The sequence below is a fragment of the Buceros rhinoceros genome, unplaced genomic scaffold (genome assembly GCF_000710305.1).
Source record: "Buceros rhinoceros silvestris isolate BGI_N320 unplaced genomic scaffold, ASM71030v1 scaffold4399, whole genome shotgun sequence".
In the NCBI taxonomy this organism is placed as follows: Eukaryota; Metazoa; Chordata; class Aves; order Bucerotiformes; family Bucerotidae; genus Buceros; species Buceros rhinoceros.
In genome coordinates, this window is record NW_010430780.1 from 2,204 (window position 1) to 18,472 (window position 16,269).

Consider the following 16,269-nt stretch of genomic DNA (forward strand, 5'->3'; position numbering starts at 1 on the left):
GAACGTGCTTAGTAAGCCCACATCCAAAGAAAAAGTACCTGGGCATTTTCCAGCCAAGGTGGGTAATGGAAAAGCTCTGGAAATGGAGCTCATTTATATCCCGCCTATCATTAATTGTTGGTATTATTAAGTAATGCTCAAATCTTTATCAGACCATTTTGTAAAGATCTTTTCCATTCCATACACTCCAACTGTTTTTACAGAAAGAATAATATTAGAAAAATAAAATCCCACCCCTGCACAACACTGTATGAAGATCAACATCACTAGTCACACAGATTTTTACAGGGGGACCAGATAATCTTTTGTTTCCTCCAAACCAGCTTCATATAGAAAACAGCAGCAAGATAGACACAGTATCTAAGAGCTCAATTAAGGCCAACAATAGAAAGACAAACACGGGCTCAGATCTTTTGAAATGAAGAAACACTCCAAACGTTTTTACACGTATGCATGCACACGCACACCCACGCCCACGTACACTCGTGTGCGCTATTCAGGCGAAGGCTTCACAACTGTGAAAGCACCACTGGAGAGTGTTCTAGCACCAGAATGAAAAAGTTGACTTCCCTCTTCAGCAATAAAACCCAAAGTCTTTATAATGCTTTGGACAAGGTGACCAAATACCCTTCCAAGAACAGTTTCAGTGAGCAGATTCGGAAGTGCAGTGATAGGTTAAAATGATCCTGTTCCAGAACACGGGCAAGAAGAGGTGTGTGGAGAGGCTGCAGCTCCTTCGTTGCTGGAAAGGAGGAGAAAATTCGTATTGCCATCTGGTAGAGACAGAGACCAACTGGGACTCCGGGTGAGCACGATGGTCAAACTCAGCACAGACTGGGAGGTGAAAGTGGGAAGTTTGCATACATGAAGTCACAGTGCACATCTGTTGGCATAATAAAGTCAAGCAAACCCACAGTGTTCTCTGGCAGGCTTGTCTCTGCATAGGAGGCCCCTGGGTACGCTGGAAGTCAGGACAAGGATCCATGAATGGGATGTCACACATTGCACCAGGACAGGACCAAACGCGAACAGCAGAGGTCTAAACAGAAGCTGGAAAGTTGGTCTGCTAGCATCTTGCCTATACATGTGCTGAAGTGAGCCTGCAGAAGTCTATCAAACGGACAAAAATCTCTTAACAGCAAGGTGATGGGTCCAGTTTGGCTACACGTAAGAATTCATGCAACTAACAAAAGAATTAAGCATCAACCTGCAGCACATCTTTCTGCTGTGGGTCTCTATCCTGGATCTAGGCCTTTGTATAGGAGGTGTTGGCTGTGCAGCCCTTTACCAACACCCTAAAGAGGCCAAGAGAAAGATGCAGAGTCAGGCATGGCATCTTCTCAGCCGCTCAGATCAGCATGTGGGCAGAGGTCTGTCCTCTGCCTGCAGGATGCAGAGCAGGCGATGAGCAGGCCTCGCTAACAGGTAGGATGGGGAGCACCAGCTGCAGGTGAAGTGGGCTGCTCAACAGTGCAGAAGAAATGGAAGAGACAGAGTGCTCGAATCACCAGCAGTAAAGCCCCATTTAATCTGTCATATAGCATGCTGATTAGTCTGGCTATCACTCACATAATGTAGTAAGTGAGGCTGTGGCAGGATCTCAATTAAAACATGCAAGAAAAAAAAAAAAAAAAGAAGTGAGAGGAAGGGTGATCATCACTCCAAGGTGTGAATTTCAGGCTCGGAGCACAATTACCAGCAGAGATCTGCTTTCTTTCTGTGCACATGCAAGAGTACAATCGAGGGAACAGCAGCAGAACTGAAAGGGAGGAGAAGACAACAGTAAGCATAACGCTAATTCAAGATGCAAACAGAGACAACGGGGTGAGGGACAGCAAAGAATTTTGAGGTGAAGGAACCCAAAGGAAGAGACAATAGAAAAACTCTTAAGAGAGTCAGTCCTACTTGAGGAAATACACAGCTAACATCCGTTGGCTCTTTCCACCAGGTATCCTTGACACGGTGGTAAATCTTCTCTCTGCACTTGGCATTGAAGAATCAAAACATGAGACCAAGATTTTTTTTCTCCTAAGATGTACTGAACTAATTTTGAGTATTCAGCACAAGAATCTAAATGGCCCCTGAATTCTAAGCAATGCTGAAAACTCACCCAAAAGCAGAAGTGCCCCATTTACAAACTGCTTTTGAAAATCTAGGGCTACTTCTGGTGGGTTAGAAAAGAAGAATCTATCCAGAAGGTTGAGTTGTCCAGAAGCAAGTTTGGCATTTCTCACCAAAAGCACCCTGGCATTTAACTAAGTAAGAAATACCTTACATGGTTACTTAGCACATCCCAGCATCAGATTGAGGGGTCAGGATTCCGGGTAAGGATATACAATCAGACAGCTCCTCATGTATCCTCTAACAGAACAGATTTGTGCGACTTACAGCAAGAATGAGCAATGCCACTCGCAGCTTCAGTGAAGACACCATCAGAGCAGTGAGATGAAGCCCTTTAACAATGTGCAAATCACATAGAGATCCGTTCTTATTACAGAACTAATTGTAACAGAATTAATGCCGCCTGGGTAAAGCAAAGCACAGGCTTCCTCTGTTTAAAGCAAAAGGACTTCTGTCTGGGCTTTGTGCATACCTACAGCAACGGTGCTGGCTGAAGGTGTGCCTGTACAGACAGTTTCTGAGATCCAGCATGACTGGAATGGCAACTGGCCTCAAGGCACAGCCCAGGTGGAAGCACAAGGACATATAAGATGCAAGAATATGACAGTGCAGCCAAAGTCACCCATGTGCTTAGGCAAGCTAAGGCAACCAAAGAAAATTCACTGATAATTTAGAGGAGAGAGCCAAAGGGAAGAGAGAAGAGGAACCACTGGGAATGCTGTTACAGGCAAAGCCCAGCACCAGCTACTACACCATCCCTCTTCTCCAGCTCATTTGTTCTAATACTCCTCATTTTACCAGCACCATCAACACGAGGTTAATATGTCAGAAAGAAGAGCTGGGGATAAGTTCCTAAAAATGAAGCTTACACATTTTGAAGCTTGTGTCTCAGGTCAGTTCCTTTGAAAGAAAGCACATGGGCCATTTGACTGGCCTCTTACTTTGAAATGGAGCTTTCTGGGAATTCCGCCTGCCACCTCCAGGGATAATCTGTGATATGTTCTACCTGGAAGTGATGGCAGAAGCTACCTGGATTCCTTGTCATGACAGTTGAGCATACAGTAGTCTTTTAAAAACCAGCATGCACCAGTGGTGTGGCCATTAGACATGAAGTCATGGTTGAATTCTTCTTGTCTCCTCAGAAGCAGGTGGAACCAGAAAGAAAGGGAGTGTTGGCACAAATCAGCGCAGGCTCCGGTAGACATAGGCTGATGTGAAGACTGCATTGAGAGTCAGACTCACGGCTAGCAGACCTCGGAGAGCAGAGTTACCAAAATGACCTTAGTAGAAGAGGACAATACAAAGAAAAAAAGGGAATAATGCAAAGAGATTTATTAAAGAATTGATGAGATAGAGCACAATGTTATATTCACTGTTATTTTTCTCTCTCTTTGCCCAGTAGTTTCACCATAAGCAGAATTGCTGAAGCACTTTTCCTGGCACTTTTCCACTGCTCTTAGGTTCTACTTTCCTCTCATCCCTGTTCTCAACACCCACATCCTCACCCCTTTCGTCTCCATTTAGCACTCTGTCAATATTCTTCAGACAGTCCAAAGAACAGGAATAGACTTATTAAGCTCTTAGAATAGCAGGCAGAAGATCCATTTTGCTACTATTTATTTATTTGATCTCAAGCTCAGATCACTACTACAGCACAGGAAAGATCTGTAACCCTCAGAAATGCTCACACATACAAGAAGCACTCACATGACTTGCACCTACCTCTCCAGCCTGCCAGATCTTCCCCTTTGGTAGTGGTGTCTACCACACAGGTAGATGAGTGTGATGAATGGTCGTCTTTTTTGATGGAATTATCACTGCAGATGCTCCCTCCTTCCACAGCAGATCTCATATCTGCAAGGAAAAAGATAGGAAAATTCAGAAGGCACCAGTGGAAGCCAAAAGTAGCAGAAGTTCCCAGACTAAAGCTAGACATGAGTAATGAATGGTTGCCTGGTAAAATCATGGAAGGATTGAGGACAGGAGCTGGAAAACAAAAGGCAAATTTCACTGCTGTGCAGCAGAAGTTGCCTGCATGTTTGTCTCACACACTGTCCATATCAGCACACCAGCACCTGTGGTTAAAGGAGTTACCCAAACAAGGGTGAGGGCAGTGGCAGTAGCATCCCTGGGCACCATGAAATGAGAAAAGGAAATCTGTTTTGACAGACAAGAGGCTCTCCAGGCCAGGGGATTTTTAAGGGAGATTTGGTAGCCCACTAGTCATCACCACCTGGGGGTGTCCTGAAGGTTTCCCATCTATTTGTGTGGCCCAGATGCTGTGTGGCTTTGTTTGCAAGCCAACTCCTTCCTACAAATGCATTTCCAGAAGTGCAGCAGGCTGCCAGCATACCATGCATTCCCCGCTCAGTGAGGTTCTTCTTTGGAAAGGAGGACAAGTCAGTGGCAAAGATGTTGCTGTCTGAGTGGGTGTGCTCCTCTGAGCTAGTTGGGGTGAGCAGCGCCTCATTCTGAGATGGGAAAAGCAGCAGCTTCTGTCCTTTCAGGTTCAGGCGGGCAGGGCTGATGAGTGGCCGGCGGTGCCGCAGGGATCCTGAGCTGGAAGTCACAGAGCCAGCCACTGATGGTGCTGGAGAGGGGATGCGGGAGGGAGCACAGCTGCCTGACAGCAGGGAGAAGTGCTCTGAAACGGAAACACCGCCAAAGAGAAAATAATGAGATGATGATGCCAATACAAGAGGCAGAGATTAACAATTCTACAAGAAAAGCGAATGGGAGTTGCCATTGTCCAATATATATTGGACTAAATTCATTCAAGTTCCCACATTGCAAAACATGAAATTCCACATGCACTTTGGTACAGGCAGGAATGACTCAAGACTAGAGATGGGTTTCTGAGGAAGGAGCCAGGTGAGGTTTCTCTCTGCTCAGTTGTGCCCATTCAGGAGACCTTGCATTACACATGCTGTTTTGACAGGTAAATTAACGGTTCTGGCATGTCCTTTAAAGGCTGCTGGGAAAGTGCGTCAGGACGTGGGGAGGTCTGCACAATGGTATCAGCCCAGGCTGTAACTGCTTTTCCAGCAGCACACGCTTAAGCAGCACAAATAGCCAAGAGATTGTAAGAAAGAAAATAAATAAAATGTTGTTCTTGCATGAAGAGAACCTGATAAGGAAGACACCAGAGGGGTGGTGGGATGAGTTTTTAAACAAAGGTTGTCTGGGTCTTGTCTTGCAAGTTAAAGAGGACAACTGAAAGGATGAATGGGCGCCAGAGACGATAAAACCTTAAACTTGTGGAACTGCGCTTGTTTAATAAGCTGTTGAATATTACATTACCCTCCCAGCGGAGGCATAACTTGGTGATAATGAGACATGGGATGCATGAACTTGTATGTAAGGTAACGTGTAAGAGGCATTTCGGGTTAGTCTGTAAACCTTGGAGGACCCAGCCAATGGGGAAACAAGGGAGGGATTTTGCAGTCGGGAATAGTGTATAAAAATTCATGTATTGCTCTGGCAAGGGGTGCCTACTAAGCTAGACACCCGGTCTTGCAAGGACGTAATAAAGGCAGGTGCTTCATTGTGGAGTCTGGCCTTAGTCTCCTTTGCGAGAGGTTTTGCTCGTTTCCTACAAGATCCATTTGGGGTCAGGAGGACAACAGACAGGTCACTGGAGGACACGGGAGCAAAAGGGCAGAGCAGACAGGGTAGCCAAATCAGCAGTTCCTTGGGCTGGGGTAGGAAAGTGAAACAAAAGAGCTACCTAGAAAGTTTAAAGCCTCCTATCAAAGCAATCTCAACTCAGCTGCAGGGATCCTTGCTTTGTCTGACCAATTTCACTGTGAGCACTCCTAGGGGGCAGGACACATCCAACACATTCAGCACCTTATTTTAATGCAATCCCACTCTTAGTTGGAAGTCTCTCTGCAGTATTTCTAACAGCAAAATTGACATTTCCACTGGGATGTGAGCAGGGAAAGAATGAAACTTGGATCGTGTTTCAACCCACCCACTGCAAATCCTGCAAAGACATTTGGTCTGGAAGGCCTAGTGCATCACCTGATGTAGGAGATTCCTTGGACTGGGATGACTGCGAGGCTGGTCGACTGCCGCTGAACAGGTAGCCAGAGTCTGAAAAGCAAAAATGAAAAAGTTTGAACCCAGCTGGCTCAGCTACTGGAGGCCAAGCCTTCAGAAATGAAACTGCACCATCTTACCATCAACCTCAGAAAGGAATGGGTGGTAAATGTAGGCAGGAAAAATATTCCTGTTTCCCTGGGTAGGCTATACGCCAGCACCAGAATAATCCACTTTTCCCAGCTGCAGTAGAACAGATCTGTCCAGCAGGTTCCAAAACCAATCCCGTGACTGTATCACAGCCTGGCTTGCCTCTACTTTAAAAGGAAGAAAGTGAAGATATGGCTGCATCCTTTTCTCGTGAAAAGAGCCTTAAGGCTAGACCATAGGTGAGATGAATTCCCATCTAGCTGTCAGGCACAGCAGCCATAATAATGAGGTAGAAAAAAAAAATAATCAATGAAAAGTACTGAAGTCAGGAAAAAGAAGTGCTACAAATAAAACCTCAGAGTTTATATCTACTATTTTTCTTTGGCACTTGATTTACACAATTATAGGCAAACAGCTTTGGAAGTTTAAAACTTCGCTGTTTGCATAAAATGTCCAGCCCCAAGAGCACGGTCTCTCCAGCCTGTCTGGCTTTGCACCTTAGCAGAAGAGAGCACAGACCTCACCAGGGTGGTTCAGCACGCAGGGAGAATCCAGTCATCTGGTGTGTTCGCACCTGCCCTTCCAGTGCCAGCTGGGTGACTGTTGGTGCAGGCTGTGCCAAAAGCTGCTACACTGCTGAAAGGTTTGCACGGCTGATCTTCCTCTTGCTCTTAGTGAATCTGGCAAAACTGCTGGCAGCTGAGCTAGAGGAACATCCAGCTGATCTGAAAAATCCCAGCAAGTGTGCTCTCTGCTGCAACATTATCCTAGAAACTGCCACATGTTGGCCTCTGACCTCTGGTAATCAGTTGGTGACACGGGAAAGCTCAGCTTTCCTTGGATGGAGGATAGCACTGAAATGCTATTTTCCATCTGTTAGTTTCAAGCACAGCAAAACTGAGGGCTCACTGAGCTGCTGGGGGAGAGCCTTTCCCTGGACCTATAAATCTTCCCTAGATCACACAAAGCCCTTAAAAACAGAAGAGGAAATGGGGCTTCTAAAGCCACTTCCAGGCTTAGGCAGAGCCTGCCTTCAGCTCTACTCCCTTCAGCTGCGGCAAGAAAACCAAACTACACAAAGCAGCTAGAGGGAAGGGAGCAGTCGCTCATGCCAGATCAGTTATCCTAATGGTCCCAATCACTTCCACAAGCTGCTCTTCTCCACTCCCATGTCTAACTGCTCCTTCTGTCTCTCTCCGCACTGCCACAAACGCCTGGAGAAGCATCTGGATTTCAGTAAACCCGCCGCAGGCAAACTCTCAGTGAGACTTTTTGTTTTACCAAGATGGCAATGGTATGCTGCGTGATTTCTTAATGCCAAAAACCCAAATTACCAATGCTGGATATTCCTCTGTGCCACAGGAGCAGCAATCCCTGAAGAGGACTATAACGTGCACACCCCATAGCCTGTTTCCTTCTGAAGCACTGTACCACTCCACTGGCACAAGGAAAGTTTCATGCACACTTACCGGCTCTGGCCAAGGAGGGGATGGTACCCAGCGAGAGGGCCCTGTTGAGACGACCAGGCAGAGAGGATGAAGAAGTTCTGCATGGGGATCTGAAGAGTTGTTGGTTTGTCAGCTGCAGAATACTGGGTGGTGTTGGGACAAAGAGAGACGTAGCAGAGGAAGGAAACCCAGTTCCAGTGCCATTGGGAAAGAGAGCAATGGAATCCCCAGAAAGGTACCTGCAAAAGACACGCATGACAGACCTTAGCCATGAGCACATTCCATAATAACTCCCCCCCTCAGCTGCACTTCTTGCACAAACATTTGCTTTGTCACCAGGTTTCTGCTGGTTTTTCAGTGCAGGAGTGCAAGATGCAGCACGTTTAAGAGTTCATGGGAATGTTCCTACACCTTTGAAACCAGGGAAAGAACTGCTCAACCTTACTTAACTTACCATGCTCCAACCTGTCCCAGAATACAGGGAGAAGAAATGGTGGAACAGTTTAGGAACACAGGTACAAATACTCACAGTACCTTGGTTCTCTCCCTGGATGAGAAAATTACCCAGAGACCACCAGAATGCTTTACAAAGTCCAGATGCACATAGGACCAACAACAGAGTACATCTGATGTTATTTAAGTGCCTGCGTAAACAACATGCTTAGAAACATCACGACTGTGGGAAGCAAGTAGTTATCTACTTTTGTCTGTAGAAAGCAGAATCAGCATCTTACCTCTGATGCCAGTATAGAGAAAAGTATTTTTATGGGTACCTAGATCAAGACACAGGCACAAAAGCTGTTTTACAATTAACATTCAAACCTCTTTAATACATTTGCCTTTATTATACTTATGTGAGGTAATTAATACTCATTACCCTAATTTTACAGATGGGGAAGAGAAGGAAAAAGAAACTAAGTCATTTGTCAAGGGTCACATAAAAATCCTATCATAGAACACAGACACAAACCTGTGATTTCCAGTCCTAAACCGAGGCCTAAACCATGACATTTTCCTTTTTCTGCATATCACAGCAACAAATACGTACTAACAGAGCCATTCAGAGGGGACTGTGCTCCAGAAGTGTCTTGCTTCCAGTGCATAAAAAAATATCCCTATTATAGAGCCTGGAAAAAATTAAATTGCCAATGATAATAATGGCAATTATATCTCCAGATCTGTGAGTTGTTTTCAGTGGGTTCTTTCCAAGTGAAAGAGGGGAGCTGTAGAACAGCGTGTCCAACTTGAGAACAAAAGACAAGGTAACAGAGAAAATATTCTAAGGGTACCTGTACCAGTTAGCTTGATTTTTAAGTACTACAGACACAAACTGACTTCTGTTCCACTAGTAATATCACTGTGTAAAAGGACTTCGTATTTTAAACAATTTGTGCAGCTAGCACTGCCACAGTATTTCACACTCAATTACTATATGCAGATAAACTATGCAATTAATATCCGATACCCTCATTTCATCAACACTGCCTTTGCAGTGTTTTAGAATTTAAAAATCAACCTAAGCTGAACAATGCCAAAAATTTACTCCTGTTTTAACCATCTTTGTACTTCTCCTTGCAGTCACACACTGATCTTAGTCTGTGTACCATCTACCTGACGACATTGCATTGGAAACGAGGAGACAGCTTTGGAGCCTCACGTGCCCTCATGCCATCAGAAAGAGCACTCTAAGAAGGTTGCAATGTTGAAAGTATTGGAATTTTGTAATCATGGTTAATAATTGAATAAAATACATGAAAGAAAGTCTAGAATATGAACAAGATCTCTCAAGGATCTCCTGTAAGATTCCTGTTTAGTTAGAAACAGGTCAAGTCAGTCATGACTTGACTGACACTTCATACTAAGTATGAAGTGTATATATTTTAAAATGGAGATATCACATTTTGAAGCATATAATCAAGCTGTAACATTTAGAGGCTTAATCTCACTTCTGATGAAAACAGAGACAGATGAGAGCGGCAGCATGGCTTTTCTTCAGAGGAAAGCCAGCAGTAAATCAGAGTGTGAAGGACTGAAAGTATCTCAGTCTTGTGGCTGTGAGGTGATCCGTGTAGGTGCCATTTCTCTCTTGGAGATTAAAGAGGTGATGCAGCAATATTATGCAGTGCTAGCATGTCCAGAACAAGCAGGCTAGAGTAAAGATTACTATTTAAAATATCTTATAAAACTACTTATCTGCTAGTACGAGGCAGACATCAACAATCCCGACCAGCTTAATCAGGCTGAACAACATCTGAGCCAACCACCTTCCTGGTGCTTGCAAGCAGGACATGCCTTTAACAGCAGCAAGGAACTCGTCAGTCTTGCAGCAGAAACTGCCCAACCTCTTCAGGTTCCAGAGGACCTGGGAATGGTGTCGTGCTTCGCAAACGTGGAGTCCTTTAGTGCACATACACGTACAGATTTGCCCCACCGCGCACACAGATGTAAACAGCACAGGTACATGTCCGCCTCAGTTTTGTAAGAGAAAACGAATGGGAAAGGAAATCACGAGTGCAGCTCAGGACTATGGTATGAATCATATTAGAAAGAGTGATACCTACCACTCACTGTGCCACGTCTGTGAATGGCCAGATCAGAGCATTGCCTGTGAACAACAGAGCTCTTTTTCCCCCAACTTTGCACCTTTTTTATCTTTGGGCTAAAGGATCCAAATCTACACAGTTCCTTGCTGCAGTGGAAAAGAGCTTATCTGACTGACTGGATGTTGGTAGGGTTTTTTTGGGAATGCGCTTCATGCCTGAGAACAAATGAACTAAAATTTCTTTCAGAAGCAAATGAAAAAAGACAAGATCAACAAGATCACAAGGCAGGAAAGCAGCCACATCACAGCCCTGGAATGGAGCAATGCAGCTGTGTCTTCCCTCTCAGAATACTGCAGTGCTCCAAACGCTTTGTGTACATGATAACAGTGGGGCTGGTAACAGTGAAAAAGTACCCAAAAAAGGAAGAAGGAGGGGGGCGGGGGGAAAAAAAAGAAAAAAGGCTCTGGAGTCAGACAGGTTATGGAAATAGTCAGGGCCCGGAAGCCGTTTATTTAAGAACTCGGTATTGTGAACATCAAAAACTGGGTATCTTATTTAGTGTTTACAATGATCACAGCGTTACTAGACATTGGGCACAACTCTGCTACACAGATACTTTAAAAATAAATAAACAGAAGGTTAAAGAAAAATATTACATGGTATGGGAACGTACACTGTCCTGAAGAAACACCTCCTGCCAGCAGAGCCTCCCCTCCTCTATCCCAATACCTCCCTCTTATCCAAAGACAACACCATATGCGGGTGCATTTTAATTCACATTTTAACCAGAGATGCTGCATCACCCCTGGGATGGAGAGAGAGAGGGCAGAGCATGGGCTGGGCCAGAATCCAGGGCTGTAGACAGACCCATTCCTACTGTCAGACAGTTCAGTACATGAAGGTGGTCAGATGCAGTCGCAGTCAGGCAGCTCGCTCTGTGTGCCCGATTCATGTGCCTGGAGGCAGCCAGAGAACCATGCATCAGTTGTAGGGCAACTTCTCTGGACTTAAGGTCCCATCACAATTTAGCTATGAGTTATCCACGTACAAGTGCACTATTTTTTTCCTGGAAGGGTGCGTGCTGCTGCCCGAGACTGCAGAGCAGCTCACTGTGCCTCACTGCCGGCTGCAAGATAAGCAAGTTTTCATGAGCTGGCATGCAGTCACTTGTCTGGTCTGCTGCAACACAACAGTCAGTGCCACAACCTGTGCCTGCAGTCGGGCTGACGGAAGCAGGATAGAGAGCAATGCAGTGAACAAAAACCAGGCACAGGGAGAGGGGAGAATAATGGTAAAAAAGGGAACAGGTCTCAGACACATTAATATTTTGATATGTGACTCAGAGCTATAAACTTCAGCTGCCAAGACTAATTCTTTTCTCCTCCATGTTGCCCTGCTTTGGATGAAAAAGGAGGGTTGGAATAGAGCTGCCAGGTCCTGCACCAATACCTTCTAGAGTGCAGACAAACGTTTGGCATCAACTTTGCCTTCCCTCCTAGTTGATGGCACAAAGGTAGGAGGGTTTGCGTGCATGCACATCCCACATCTACAAAAATCCAGACTCGCTGGCATGACAAAAGCGTTCAGAGGACCCTCTTCCCTGCCTGGGCACTCAGTAGCTTTGGTCTCAGATGAGGCTTTACACAGGATGACTCAAGGTACACTTCAGGACTGAGTACTGCTCCTTTCATACCAGAGCATTTGCTACGGCTCAGAGGCCCCAAGTGTACTTGCAGCACACCTGGGATGAACTGGCAGTTACGCGTGACAGGACAGTTTCAACAGCATCTCTTTAAAAAACACAGCAAAGCCATATAGCATAGATGCCTACTTTGATAAGTGGAGTCAGTCTGGAGCGACCACCATATTAATTTTATGAGTATAAATAATGAGTCCACAATATATCAATACATACTTTCTACAGCATCTAAGCATGATTATTAGCTTAATGTATTTTCAGCGTACTTGGAAAATATTCATAAAGCCAAAACAAACCACCACGACAACATTTTTATATTCCCCCCTTGTCCTCACCCTGTGACACACCCAAGCTCAGTTCACTAGGGCATGCCAAGCACGGATGTAGGAAAGGAGGAGTTAATAGAAAGGAAAAAAAGGGATATAAATGTAGTGTACTGACAATTGTAAAGGACCACAAAGGTGTCAGTTTGCATGCACTGACGTCAGTAAGGGCTTCAGGAAGACCGGAAGTAGTAGCAGCTGAGATGCTTACTCAGTTGCTAGCTCTGGGTCCTCCATCAACTCTCCTATAGCCTGCAGAGCTGCTCAGAAATTTAAGAGCGCAGCTCAAGTATCCTCTTACAGCCAGCCGCGCTCACTGGTGGCAAATGCAGGACAAAAGCACTGGCCCAGCAGACACACAGGCACTGCTATTGCCAGCTGCAGCTGCATCAGTTCCACTAAAGCAAAGCATCATAGCGTTGTCAAAAATCTTGTCCAGGAAAAGGCACTTAATGAACCCACACTGGCCCCTTTATATCTCCAGCTCTGTTGGACAGGGCACAAGATGCTTTTGGGTTGGCAGATCAGCCTTGGCCACTGTGAGAGTAAAGACCAGAGTCAGCCACTGCTGAGCTGTAGAGAGATTTGATGTCAAGTGACACACAAACCCACAAACAACCTTGTCAGCTCCATTCTGTAGCACCATCCTCCGGTCCAGACACCAGCACGTAGCCAGTGTAAAAACACAACACTTGAAATTAAAGCCTTTTGGGCTAAAATCCTCTAATACTGTTGAGATGTTTGCCTGCTCTGGGCTGCATGGCTAGGAGAATCTTCAAGAAAAAAAGCTGCATCTGGCAACCGCAAGCTACCACATGTTCCTCTGTGGCCTGAAATAAGTCCAGTTAAGTGAAAAGAAAGTCCAAGCTCTGACCAAGTAGTTCTGGATGATTTTTGTGTCAGCCACATTAGTAAGTTACCAGCCCTTTGTTAGCTATTATCCCCCTCAGCAGAAGGAAATGTGTAATATGAAATAGCACCTCATCTTCACGAGGATGGTTACACTGTGCTCAGGTGCTGCACTGGCACCAAAACACCTGAGCTAGAAGAACACATTTCCTTCTGCTGGACTCACTGTGGGGGAAGAGTCCGATGGCACATGTAACTGCTGAGCTGCCTCCTAACTGAACCTCAAGTGAAAAAGGCAAATTTGGCAAAGCACCTTCTTTACAGAACCTACAGCATGGCGCAGTGTTTAGAGGAGCCTATTTGGCATCGACATCGGGTACTGCAGGAACAGTCTCAGTAAAGGCAGTGGTGGTTTAACTATTTTTTTTTCCCCCAGAAAGTCACCAGTAAAATACTGGTAACTTATAACTGATGTTCTTCAGATCTGATTGTCTAAGGAGACGTAACTGATACAGACGGAGTGCCAGCAGTTCATAAATCAGAACACCTCAGGGAAAACACCTTTTTCCTCCTTTCTTCCCTTCCCTCCAAAGATCAGTCATCCTCCACCATCAGCAAAAGCATATGAGACAAAGCACATGAGAAAAGCAGAAAGAGAGGAGACTGTCAGCACCAGAGTTTCTAAAATACTAAAAATTCAACTGCCTCAAGTTTGGTTTTGAGGCTCTGAGGTTTTTTGCTGTTTTTAGAAGCAGCAGCACAGTCACGCTGAGGTGCCAACAAGTGGGAAAATACAAGACACCTGCACAAAGACAAAAGCTTCATCAAATTCTTCATCGAAATTGAACCACCTTCAATAGGTGTTTTGTTATTTTGTTTCGCCTTTGACATTCTTCCAATTATGAATCCAAAAATTCTTCAATTATAAGTTGTAGACAAAGCACCACAAAGACCAGGGCTTCAGTTATAGCTGGGCCATAAAACAAAATAGATTCCTGATTTTCTGACATACAAAGTTAGTGCAACTTGTAAATATACTTAATTTGTATTAATCTGCAGAAAGCAAAGACAAATGGATTTCTTTCTTGCATGTCAATTGCAGTTCATGTATCTCCCAGATGAAAAGATTTTAAACCCAGTACAGATTTGCACTTGCTGTGCAAATAGAGCTAAAATTGTTTGACAGTATTATTCACGTTTCACAGTGTAAACAGCACTCCTCCCCACACTTCTACCAACTGCCTGTCCTGATACTCAGTGCGCATCCTCCCCATCCCATCACAGTACTGCACCGGAAAAAAAGAGAATAAAAGACCAGGCACAGGAAAACAACGCAACACTTAACAGCAAAACATCAAAGGGCCCGATTCCAGGGGGCTTAAAGATGGGATACGTTTAAATTGAAAGAAAAAAAAAAGTGCTGCTGCGAAGAAGGGAGGAAAGCAGCTGCTCAGAAGAGACAGGAGGCCCCATGAAATGGAACAAAGTGAAACTTAGTACAGCCTTGACTTCCAGCTCCTGAAAGCAAACCATCTGAGGAGGCTGCCACTGAGAGTTTACTTGCAAGGACAAGAAAATGTGGATGGTTTCATTTTATTCTTATTAAAAAAGGGATGTTGCCATTAGAACTCAGGCATGACATTCCCATGAGCATCCCCTCACATTTTAACAGTTTGTCAGCTCACACCCCTCCTCATTCCAGTGATCTCAATATATCCTTCCAAATGTGAGATTCCTCCCATCGCTTGGACATACCTGTTAGCAGAGCAGCAAGAGGAACTGCTCACCTCTGCCACACCAGGTGGCTGCAAGTTCACGTGCTAGGAGCTAGTGGGAACTTTCAATTCAATTTGTATAGTTAAGCGCAGAAAACAATCACAGCTCAAGAGCAACATCAGTCTTAGCCAATATGTAACTCCATGGGGAAAACTTTAAAGCACTGAAGCAGGAACAAGGAAGGATGAAAAAAAGTTTAGAGGACTTATTTCACATGATGGACGTAACAGCTCAAGGTTTCCTGGGTCTTCTGTGCAGCTTCTTTAGAGAGTGGCAGAGCTGCACTGGAGTTGGTTCCAGTGCCCGGGTCATTAGGTGGTTTTGTCCACTTCACTTTTTTCAACAGATGGGCTGCAGAACGATGGTGTTGGAAGGGCTGCTGCCGTGGGAAGGTTTCCAGGGGTGAAAACATTACAGTGATCACTACGCTGAAAGGAAAGCTGAGCAGCCAGTGACAACACATCCATGCACAGATTTGTGTCCCCTTTTCTTTCCCCCTGCCACTTCCTGTCCTTTCAGTAGCTTACTACTTTCTGCCTTAACATTGCTCCCTGTTCTAACAGGCCGACGGGGACAGGATTTTTAAGGAACTTTCCGGTAGGAGAGAGGCACCAGGGTGACTGTGAAAGTCTAACTTGTACACTTCCGTTGGCTTTTTTTCCTGTTTTGATGAAGTCACGTGGCTTCTTGCAGTATTTACTTTGAAACAATTCTCTAAATTCAATAAAGTATCCCAGTGGAAAACGGGGTATAGGGGTTATCATTCAGCATTTTGAAGGTCTGAGACTGGATCAAGCAACAATCTGGGATTGTGAGCTGGAAGACAAAACCCTTTTGGGTCAGAATTGATACACGATGGGAACACGGAAGACTGGAACCAGACTTTGCAGCTGCTGGATTCCTCTTGTGGACTAGTAATTAAATAACCCGCAGAGCAGCATCTCTGGCAAGCACCAGAATGAAGAAAGGTGTTCTCTCTGCTTGGAGGTGGATATTGCAGTTATCTGAAGGCACCAGAAAAAAGTTCTGAAGGAGAGCACATGTGGGGAGCAGGTGTGTGTCCCCTTCCCATGCCAGCTGTGAAGTTACAGGCACATGGTCCTTCAGCAGTGAGCTGCACCTTCCCATGACACATCAACGTGGCTTATTGTTAATGAGTCTTTGCAGAGCTTTTGTTAGCGCTACCTTTCTGCTTTCGTAACGAATACTGGTTTGAATAACAGTAACAACAAGAAATACTAAAATATCTTTTGTTTCCTTTAAAAAAGCTTCAGTAATTTCACCAGCATCTGCAGCATACAGAATTGTCTGCATCTTTC

The 16,269-nt window shown here is 44.9% G+C and overlaps 1 protein-coding gene across 1 annotated transcript in view; it reads right to left on the reverse strand.

Annotated features, from left to right (window-relative positions):
- Positions 1-3,303: 3,303 nt before the first annotated feature.
- The window catches only part of TMEM201 (transmembrane protein 201), a gene marked incomplete at its 5' end in the record, with an annotated part of 18,139 nt that continues 5,173 nt past the window's right edge, over positions 3,304-16,269 (reverse strand). The window contains 5 exons of the mRNA XM_010143145.1: positions 3,304-3,401; positions 3,844-3,975; positions 4,475-4,765; positions 6,145-6,216; positions 7,782-7,999. Of these exons, the coding sequence (XP_010141447.1) occupies positions 3,304-3,401; positions 3,844-3,975; positions 4,475-4,765; positions 6,145-6,216; positions 7,782-7,999 (811 nt within the window). The remainder of the gene's footprint in view (positions 3,402-3,843; positions 3,976-4,474; positions 4,766-6,144; positions 6,217-7,781; positions 8,000-16,269) is intronic.